At 37.0% G+C, this 11,654-nt stretch overlaps 1 protein-coding gene across 1 annotated transcript in view; it reads left to right on the top strand.

Annotated features, from left to right (window-relative positions):
- Positions 1 to 9: 9 nt before the first annotated feature.
- Positions 10 to 11,654, top strand: part of LOC111740307 (olfactory receptor 1J2) — a 23,331-nt gene continuing 11,686 nt past the window's right edge. The window contains exon 1 of the mRNA XM_023531131.1: positions 10 to 204. Coding sequence (XP_023386899.1) covers positions 16 to 204 — 189 coding nt within the window. The 5' untranslated portion in view covers positions 10 to 15. The remainder of the gene's footprint in view (positions 205 to 11,654) is intronic.

Here is an 11,654-nt window from a genome sequence, read left to right on the forward strand (position 1 = left end):
GGGTGCATTTTACAGATGTATTTTTTCATAGTTTTTGGCTGTCTTGACAGTCTCCTTCTTGCAGTGATGGCATATGACAGGTACGTGGCCATCTGTCACCCTCTACACTATACCACCATTATGAGGGAGGGGCTGTGTGTGCTGCTGGTGGCTGGCTCCTGGCTTGTCTCCTGTGGCAGTGCTCTCGTGCACACTCTCTTCCTGGCCCAGCTGTCATTCTGTGCTAACAATGTCATTCCCCATTTCTTCTGTAGTCTTCCCGTCCTCCTCAAGCTGTCCTGCTCAAATACCTCTCTCAATGAGCTGGTCATATTCATTGTAGGGGCTCTGGTTGTCATTTTTCCATTTATTGCCATCGTTGTCTCTTATGGTCGTATTGGCACTTCTATCCTGAGAGTCCCCTCTACCACAGCGCTCCACAAAGCCTTGTCCACATGTGGCTCCCACCTCTCTGTGGTGTCTCTCTTCTATGGAACAATTATAGTACTGCACTATTCCTCTTCATTAAGTGATTCCAATGACAAATCTATGACTGCCTCTCTGATGTATACTGTGGTGACCCCTATGTTAAACCCCTTTATTTACAGCCTAAGGAACAGAGATATGAAAGGAGCCATGGGAAAACTTCTCAGAAGGAAGATCTTTTTCTCCAAGTGACAGTCCCCTACTTATGTTCTTATCCACGGACCCCATCAGAGAGATCTCCTTGAAAAATGTGTAGTTAGGTGACCAACCTTGTTTCTTGCTCTCTACAAACTCTTAACTTTGAGTGGTGAACATGCAATGCAATATACATAGGATGTATTATTGAATTGTACACTTGAATCCTATTTGATTTTATTAACCAACGTTACCTCAATGATTTCAATAAAAAAGAATAATCTCTTCTGTTTTTGGTCTCCTATATTTTCTGAGATTAGAAGTGTGAAATATAATTACAAAAGGTACCTTCTCACTCTTCAAATTCTTGACTCCCGGGTTGAAGATTGGAACTGTCAAATGTGTTGTGAGATGCTAATTTTAAAATAAAAAGTATTTGATACCTTATTTGAGTTAGTTTCAATGTCTATAAAACTGAGTTGCTTTAGAAATTAAGGTGTCACAAAATAGTTGCATAAAAATTAGTGATAATCTATTGTTTAGTTTATTTTTCCTAGAGCTATAAAAACATGATGTAGTTCCTAGTTTTCAGAGCAAGAAGGTTCAAAATGTTTGTCTTTCTAATGAGGTAGATGATTAATAAAGTGTTCTCTTATGGCTTCCTAAAACCTAAACAAAATGCAAAGCTTTTGATATTGCTAATTAATTTTACTATGCTCTTGATGAAAAGAGCCCAAGAGGAATTCATAGGGCAATTACTGTTATGAACAAATTTCCCGGTTATAAATCTTTTTCCCCTAAAGGACATTTCTTAGTGGAATGGTCTATATTCTTCTTTCTTCTAATTTGGAAAAATGAGGATTATTTCTTGCTGCTCAAACTGAGACAATACATTTCTTGTTAAAGTAAAAATAAATGTAAGCATAGGATTAAACACTCATTAAATAAATTTATATTTCATACCTACCATGTGCCAGGTACTTTTCTATACAAATGAGTCAAAATTTCTACCTTTGAGAAGCTTACATTATAGAGGAGAGACACTGTCAATAAAAAAATACAGATGTAATGTACATTGTATAGGATAATGAGTGTTATATTATGAATGACAACACAAAGCAATATATAGATTTAATGCAATCTCCATCTAAACACCAATGGCATTTTTTAAAGAAATAGAACAAGGGAGACTGGGCAAAATGGTATAGATCATAGAGGCTTAGTACATCTCCTCTTGTGACCACACCAAAATTGTGACAGAAACATGGAGCAAACAGCAAGCAGAGTCACCTGGGATCTAGATGAACAGAAATCCTACAACTAGGGAGAGAAATAAGAAATCACCCTGCAGTGGCAGGAGGTAGGAGGGGGCAAAGACGTGAGGCTAGCTGTTCCTGAATGGCTGAGTGGGACAGAGGCTACGACAGCTGCAGATGCTCCTTTTAAAGGGGCCATGTCCTCCAACTTGACTTTCGCAGTGAAGGACTCACTTGCTCTGAGCACCAGCTGCTCAGAGGGCATCAGGGACTTAGAGGGAGACACTGAGTTGTTTGAGCGAGAGCAGGAGGCAAGGCTCTCTCTGGGGCAGAAGTGCTGGTGGTATCCATTGTCCCTCTGTTGAGCCCTCCCCACTCCTAGTGTGCAGACAAGAGCCACCATAGCTGAGATGTCATCAAACTGGATAACAGAGATTGCTCCACCCAGAGGATTCACTGAAACTCTGCCTCTCTCAACTCGTGGCCCTACCTAAGCCACGTCCAGTTGTGTCCTTGGCAAGTCCAGTGCTCCTTGAGGAGCAGCTCCAAAACCTGCTATTGTGGCAGCTGGCCTTGGTTTCTGGCGTGGCCCCTTGAGGCAACTATAAGCATAGCATCTGTGGATTGCTTGCTGAATCTTACCAGGTGGCCCTGGAGGGGCATAGGCTGGGGCTAAATTTGGCCTGCAGCTGGACCCCTCTCAAGACTGTGCCACTGGACACCTACTACACAAAGCCACACTAATAAGACTGGGAGACATGGAAAGGCAGCCAAATATGAAGACAGAGAAACAGGTCCCATATGAAAGAAGAGAACAGTGCTCCAGGAAAAATGGAGGCAAGCAATCTAATAGATTCAGAATCCAAAACACTGGTTATAAGGATGCTCAATGAACTTAGAGGAAGTGTAGATGAACTCAGTGAGAACTTAAGGAGGTAAAAAACATACAAATGGAAATAGAAATTATAAAAGGGAACCAGTCAGAAATAAAGAACACATTATCTGACATGAAGAGTACATTAGAGGGAATCAACAGAGTGGATGAAGTAGAGGATCGAATCACCGATATAGAGAGTGGGGAAGCCAAGGTCACCCAATCAGATGGCAAGAAAAAAAGAATCCAAAAATATGATAATAATTTAAGGAGCCTACGGGACAAAATTAAATGTAACAAAATTCGCATCATAAGGGTACCTGAAGAAGAGGGAGATCAAGAAGTTGAAAACCTATTTGAAGAAATAATGATGGAAAACTTCCCTAACCTGATGAAGGAAATAGACATACAACCCCATGAAGCTCAGAGAGTCCCAAAAAAGATGAACCCAAAGAGTCTCACACCAAGATACATCGTAATTAAAATGCCAAAGGTTAGATACAAAGAGAGAATCTTAAAATCGGCAAGAGAAAAGCAGTTTTGAGAAACAAAGCAGCTGGTTTCTCAAAAGACTTTGCAGAACAGAAGGGTTTGGCACAAAATATTCAAAGTGAGAGGAACCCAGGACCTACAACCAAGATTACTTTATCCAACAAAGCTATCATTTAGAGTAGAAAGACAAATAAAGAGCTTCCCAGACAAAAAGCAAAAAAGAAAAAAAGAAAAAAGAAAAAAGCTAAACGAGTTCACCAACACCAAACCAGTATTATAAGAAATGTTGGAAGGACTTCTTTAAGAAGAAGAAAACATGAATAAAGAATGGTAATAAATACATATCTATCAACAAGTACCTCAAATGGAAAAGAATTAAATGCTCCGGCCAAAAGATAGGGTGGCTGAATGGATAAGAAAACAAGACCCATACATATGCTGCCTACAAGAGACCTACTTCAGATTAAAAGACAGACACAGACTAAAAGTAAGGGGATAGAAAAAGATATTGCCTTGATAGACCTAGAAAGTATTGTTCTGAATGAAGTAAGTTAGATAGAGAAAGACAAATGCCATATGATTTCACATACCTGTGGAATCTAAAGAACAAAATAAACAATGACAATAACAAAAAATGGAAGCAAACTCATAGACACAGAGAATATTTAGAGGGATACTAGATGGGAGGCAGGTTCTGGGGGTCGGTGAAAAAAGGGCGAAGGGTTTAAGAAATGCAAATGAATAGTTACAACATAGTCATGGAGCTGTAAAGTGTAGCATAAGGAAAATAGTCAACGATGTTGTAATAAATATATAAGGGGAAAGAAGGGTACTAGATTTAGTGGGATGATCACTGTGAGTTATATAGATCTCTAATCACTATGCTGTACAACTGAAATTAATATATTCTTGTGTGCTGACTATAAATGAAAAAAGCTCATTGAACTGTACATTGTAAATACGAGCAACTAATTGTCTATTGTATTTCAATAAAGCTGAAAAAAAAGAAATGGAACAAAAAAATCATCAAGTTTGTATGGAATCACAAAAGATCCTGAAGAGCCAAAGCAAAAAAAGAACAAGGCCAGAGGGATCACACTGCCTGACTTCAAATATACTACAAAGTGACAATAATCAAAACAGCATGGTATTGGCAGAAAAACAGACACACAGACCAATGGAACAGAATCGAGAGCCCAGAACAGAAATAAACCCACATATATATGGGCAAATAATTTTTGACAAAGCAGCCAAAAACATACAATGGAGAAAAGAAAGCCTCTTCAATAAATGATGCTGGGAAAATTGGAGAGCCACATATAAAAGAATGAAACTGGACCATACATTAAAATGAACTCAAATGGATCAAAGACCTAAATATAAGACCTGAATCACTAAATTGCATAGAAGAAAACACAGGTACTAAACTCATGGACCTTGGTTTTAGAGAGGATTATATGAATTTGACCTCAAAAGCAAGGGAAATAAAAGTAAAAATAAATAAATGGGACTATATCAAACTAAAAAGCTTCTGCACAGCAAAAGAAACCATCAAGACAAAGAGAAAACCATCCGAATGGGAGAGGATATTTGCAAACAACACTTCCGATGAGGGCCTAATATCTAAAATATACAAAGAACCCATGCAATTCAAGAATAAAAAAATAAACAATCCAATCAAAAAATAGGCAGAAGACCTGAATAGACATTTCTCTCAAGAAGATATACGAATAGCCAATAGTCATATGAGAAGAGGCTCAACTTTCCCTTAAGAGGCTCTTAGGAAAATACAAATCAAAACCACAATGAGATACCATCTCACACCTGTTAGACGGGCTATCATCAACAGGACAAATAACAACAAGTGTTGGAGAGGTTGTGGGGGAAAAGGAATCCTCATACATTGCTGGTGGGAATGTAAATTGCTACAGTCACTATGGAAAAAAGTATAAAGGTTTTTCAAAAATTAACAATAGAATTACCATCTGATCCAGTAATCTCCCTTCTGAGTGTCTACTCCCAAAATTTGAAAACACTTATCTGTAAAGATATATGCACCTTGATGTTTATTACTGCACTATTAATGGCGGCAAAGACATGGAAACAACTAAAGTGTCCTTTGATAGATGATTGGCTAAAGAAGGTGTGGTACATATATACAATGGAATATTACTCAGCCATAAGAAAAGATGAAATACTGCCATTTACAACAACATGGATGGATCTTGAAATAATCATGCTAAGTGAAAATAGCTGAGACAGGAAAAGTTCAGTACCATATGATTTCACTTGTATGTGAGACATAAAACTGAAAGCAACAAATGAACATGACAAATAGAGACTCATGGACACGGTCGACAGTTTACGGATTACCAGAGGGAATGGTTACCAGAGGAGGATAAGGGTAAAGGGGGTCAAATATATGGTGACCGAAGGAGATTTAACTTTGGGTGTGAACATACAATGCAATATACATATGATGTATTATTGAATTGTACACTTGAAACCTATGTAATTTTACTAACCAACGTCATCCCAATAAATTTAATTCAAACAACAACAACAACAACACAAGCAGGGTGAATGGGGAAAGGCACTGTAATTTTAAGTAGTCTAGTGGTTAGGGTAAGTTTCCACAAGAAGGAGAGATTTAAGAAAAAAGCTTAAAGAGAACAGGGAAAGAAGTTATTTGTTTTTATCGGAGGGAAAGAACATTCCAGACAGGGGGAGTAGAAACTGCAGAAAGTCTGAGATGGGAGAGTGCTTGACATGTGAGGGAAACAGAAAAGAGGCTAGACTGACTATCAGAAAGTGAACAGTGTATTGGAAGAATTGGCAGAAGATAAAGATCAGAGATAAGATATTTGTTTGTGTAAGGCTTTGTAAGACTTTTATAAGGTTTCTATTTAACTATAAGTGATTTGAACAACCAATAGAAAGTCATCAGCAGAAAGGTAACTTGATATGTCTTGAATTTTAAAAGTATCTTGGCTCCTTTATTGAGAATAGACTGAAAGAAAGAAAGTGTGAAAGTAGGAAGACCAATTTATAAGGCTACTGGAATAATATATACAAGAGATTTAGTTCTCTCGTGTCAGCATGATAGCATTAGAGACCATGACAAATGAATGAACTCTGAGCAATCTAACAAGTCTCAATGAATTTAAAGGTACCCCAATCACTCAAAGAGTATTCTCTAACCACAAGTAATTCAATTAGAAATCAATAACAAAAAGATATCTGAAAACTCTCCAAATATTTGGAAATTCAGTAATACATTTCAAAATAACCCATGGGTTGTAAAAGAAATAAAAAGTGAAAATATAAAGCATTTAATGGAATTCAAATAAAAACAAAACATATTAAATATGTGAGATGCAGCTAAAGCAATGGATAAAGGGAAATTTATAGCGATAAACATGTTAGAGAAAAAGCATGACTTCAGTATCCACCGTAAGAGAAAGAAAACCAAGTTAAACACAAAGTAAGCAGAAGAAACAATAAAAACAGGACAGAATTAATAAAATAGAAAACAGAAAAACAATAGAAAGACTTAATTAAACCAAAAATGGGTTCTTTTAGAACAATCAAATCTATAAGCCTTTAGCCAGGCTAATTTGGAAAGATAAGAGAGAAGATATAAATTACTGCTATTAAGACTAAAAGATGACATCACCACAGATTCTACAGAGAAATATCTACTGATATTAAAAGAAAAATAAGAGCTGTTATAAATTCTATGTCAATAAATTTGATGACTTGAATGAAACGAATTCTTTGAAGAGCAAAAAGAAGTTCCAAAGCTCATGCAAGAATGTACAAGAAATTATATATTAAAGAAATTAAATTTGTAGTTTAATATCATTCCATAAAGAAAAGTACAGTCACAGACGGCCTTATGTGTGAATTCCACCAAATATTTAAGGAAGAGATAATACCAGTTCCCCACAAGCTCTTATAGAATGTCGAAGAGGAAGGAATTTCCCAACCTATTCTCTGAGGCCAGCATTAAACCTGGTATCAAATCCATAAACATGTAATACAAGAAAAGAACACTAATATCTCCTGTTAACATTGGTGCAAAAAATAATTACCAAAATTTTATCAAATCAGATCCGACAATATATAAAAAGGCTAAACCATCATGATCTAATGGGTTTCATTGCAACAATGTGTTTGGCTTAATATTAAAAATCAATAATTGTAATTCACCATTTTAATAGACTAAGGAAGAAGATCCATATTGTCATCTCAATATATGAAGAAAAAATGTTTGATAAAATTTAACAACCATTCTTGATTTAAAAAAATCTCAGACACCTCAGGAATAGAGAAAACTTTCTTAAACAAGTAAAAGGTATCTATGAAAAATCTAAAGCTAATATCAGACTTACCAGTGGAAGACTGAATACTAGAGGTCAGGAACAGAATAAGGATCTCAGTTGCACCAATTCAATTCAAAATTGTGCTGTAACAGTGTCTGTAGTTAATAACACTGTATTAGATACTTAAAATTTTGCTAAGAAGGTAGATCTTATGTCAAATGTTCTGCTGTAGACTGAATGTTTGTGTTCAAATGTTAAAATTCTAACCCCCAACATGATGGCGTTAGGACAGCAATGTTTTAAGTGATGGGAGAGAAGAATTGGGAATATTCTGTTATAAGGTACCTTACCAGTTATTTGAAAGTGGACTTAGATTAGTTGTAAACTTTAGGGCAATGAAAAATTTTTTCAAGAAGTATAATGGATATGCTAAGAGAAGAGGATATAGAATCATGTAAAATATTCAATTAAAATCAGAGAAGGCAGAAGAAGGGGAAGATAGAAACAAAGAACAAGTACACCAAATAGAAAACAGTTACAAAATAGCGGACACTAATCATTCACCTACATCAATGATTGCTTTAAATGTCAATAAACTAAATGTACCAATTAAAAGATGGATACCATCAGAGTGGATAAAAAGACCCAACTGTGTGTGCTTCCAACAAACCGACTTAAATATAAAGACATGGATAAATTAAAAGTGTAGGAACAGACACAGAAAATTGAAGAAAATATTTACAAGTTACATATCTGACAAAGAGCTGACATCCAGAATATAAAATGAACCCTTAAAACTCAACAACATGCTTCCGTGGTGGTCTAGTGGCTAGGATTTGGCGTGCCCATAAAACTCAGTAACAACTGCAAAACAAAACAAAACAAAACAAAAAACGAAAAAAAACAACCACCCAATTCAAAAAATGGACAAAGGTCTTGAATAACATTTCTCCAAAGAAGATATACAAATGATCAATAAGCGCATAAGAAGATCCTCAATATCGTCAATTATTAGAGAAATGCAAATCAAAACCACGATGAGATACCATTTCACATCCATCAGGATGATTATGATCAAAAAACTAGACAACAACAGATGGCAAAAATGTGGAGAAATTGGAACCCTTGTGCACTGCTGGTGGGAATGCAAAATGGTACTGTGGAAAATATTATTGTGGTTCCCCAAAAATATTAAAAATAGAATTACCGTATTGTCCAGCATAATTGGAAAATCACTTTTAGGTATAGACACAAAAGAACTGAAAGCAGGAGTCAAAACAGATATTTGTACACTCATGTTCCTCACAGCATTATTTACAGTAGCCATGGGTGGAAGCAACCCAAGTATCCATCAATGGATGAATGAGTAAACAAAATACGCTATACATATACATGCAATGGAATATTTATTCAGCCTTATAAGGAATAAAATTCTGATACATGCTAAAACAGTGGTGAACCTGGAAGATATTATGCTAAGTGAAATAAGCCTACCCAAAACAATAAATATTGTACAATGCCACTTACATGAATCAAAAACTGAAGATTTCAGCCTAAAGTATAAACAGATGGTTTCAAAGTTGAATGAGTAGTAGCTGCAAATTTCAAAAATCACTGAAAAGCCCCAAAAGTCTCTGTATAGTGTAAGCCCTGACAGTTGGCTTTTCTTTTGGTAATGCAAGTGCCTGACTTATGTTTTGATTGGTGAGGCATCCAATTCAAAGACAGCTATCTCCAACAAACAGGTTGCCCGCCACAGGCAGATGGAGCCAGGACCCTCCTCACACTGAAGCTCTTTTGTTTTAGAAGTCTCGGTTGATTTCTATAACTGACCATTTGGGACACTTGTTTTTTTCTCTTCCCACACTTTAGATTCCCGTTCTTATGTTTTAACCCTTTTTCTGTTTAGAAAAAAAAAAAACTGCCAGCGTTCATTTAACATCACATGTAGGAATGCTACATTTTCTAGGATTTAATATTTTCAGTGACTGAATGCTATAAATAGAATGCCATTTGTTTTCAAAGATTATCAGTATACTAGAGCGATGTGAAAATAATAATAAAAGTGAGATATTTTATGGCGAACTTTGGGGGTAAGGTTAGGACTGTAATTCACAAGTTATCTTGGAGTAAATGCTGCAGCTACAAGCGCCACTGGTGAGTATTCTCAGGGCTAATGGAAAATGGGTTAAATCGCCAATAAAGCGTGAGCCAATGAAACCCTAGGCCCTCACCCTAGAACCCAATAAAAGCAGAACCTCAAGGCCGTGCACTCTCTTGCTCTCTATCCTCAACCTCTCTGTGTGGTCCCACATGTGCCATGTACATTCCAGGACCTCAGGAATAAACCTTGTTTTCCTAAAGGTTCCCGATGGTTATTGCTGAGGGTGTCTTACAATCATAATAAGGACCACAAGGGCTGGGTCCAGCCACGATATTGTTTTGTGTAGGCTGAGAGAGCACAAAACACTGTTTGAAGCACTAATGCAGGTGGTGCTTAGGAGCTCAATGGAAAACTTCTGTGAATCTCACATCTGCTTATGTATCTGACTAGAATGACCTCCAGAGAGTAACGGTTTCTCCTCTTCTGCCTGCTAAATCTTTCATGAGTTCCTTCCATTGGAAAGCACTGAACATAAACAATACAGGAAAGAAAAATCTGGAAAGCGTAGTTTCTAGCCTTACCACTGCAATGCAGGAGGAGCCTTAGATGTGGTGATGATGATGTGAAGTTAACAGCAAACAAATACAGGGCACAAGGACGAGAAAGGGAGACTGGCTAGGAGGCTGAGGGAGTGCCCATATGCAAGTTCCAGAAACAGCACAAGGGATGCATGGGACAAAGACATCCCACATGAGCCCACTTTAGGTCAGCTGACCTGCATCTGGCCACTGACGCATGAGTGAGACCAGCCAAGACCAGAAAAAAACTGCTATCTCAAGCTAGATGATCCAAGCTCCAAGTTAGACCAGCCAAGCCTCAACCAACCCTCAGGTTCATAAGTAACATAAATGCTTATTGTTGAATGTTGCTGTGTTTTGTAGTCATTTGTTATCCAGCATTTTTGTGGCAAGAGCTAACTGATACATAGAGGTATGAAAAAGCCCAACATCAATGGAGTGGGAAAGTATACTCTTACCGTGGAAGTGAAGAGGAAGAAATAAACCTTTTTTAGAAACAATAGCCCAATACACCAACCTTAACAAGAACTATTCAGGAGATGTAATTTTTTTCCTACAATTATTTCAAAATTTATTTAGTTGAGGATTTGTCTTTCCCCTCTGCTGTAAAAACTCTTAAGGAACCCATAAATTCTCTTCTAATCCTTAGGTATTAGAATGGGTAATGATTACCTTCCATCACAATCTCCATTTAATTTCCTTTACCCTCATTGGATCTGGCTGCAAGCAAGAATATGAGATCCAGAAAGGAGACATATGGTATATTATCTCTTTTTTCCCTAATTTTTCTGGTCTAGTTGCATTTACTGAACCCATCCTAGTGGGGACAGAGCATGGGAAGAAGAATGAGTAAAAGGTGACAATAATATGGGCCTTTAGTTGCTTCCATATTAAAGAGGTTTTGACTTCTCTTGACCTGGATGATGGTTAAAACTAACTTGTTCTGTTGTCATTTCCAGGCCAAGAGATATCGAGAGACTTCCAGACTACCTTCCCACACATTCTTATGATATAACTAAAGTGTATTTTCTTCTCTTGAATGTTTCCCCTCATTGTCCTTGGCTTGGGGATGGTGCCTTCCTTACAGATCTCTTATTCTCTCTTGAAATCTACTAGATTGTCTAATAGATCTTCTTGGGAGGGATTGAAAATGGTTTCATATCAGTTCTTTCTCACACAATCCACCTGTGGTCCATAGGAAACACTTTTGCTTTTATTGTCCCACCATGAAAATAAGTAAGAGTATTTCCCAAACATAATTCATTCTCATTCTCATTCTCTCTCTACCCCCTCTTTCCCCTCCCATTTTATTTTTCTTATTGTACTCTCTCTCTCTCATAAAAGCAGGGGCCATACATTGAACTCTCTGAATGGTTTTGTTAAGGCTTCTCTCACTACACTTTAAGTGAGGAGGAAATCACCCCC

The sequence above is a fragment of the Pteropus vampyrus genome, unplaced genomic scaffold (assembly GCF_000151845.1).
Source record: "Pteropus vampyrus isolate Shadow unplaced genomic scaffold, Pvam_2.0 Scaffold61, whole genome shotgun sequence".
Taxonomy (NCBI): domain Eukaryota; kingdom Metazoa; phylum Chordata; class Mammalia; order Chiroptera; family Pteropodidae; genus Pteropus; species Pteropus vampyrus.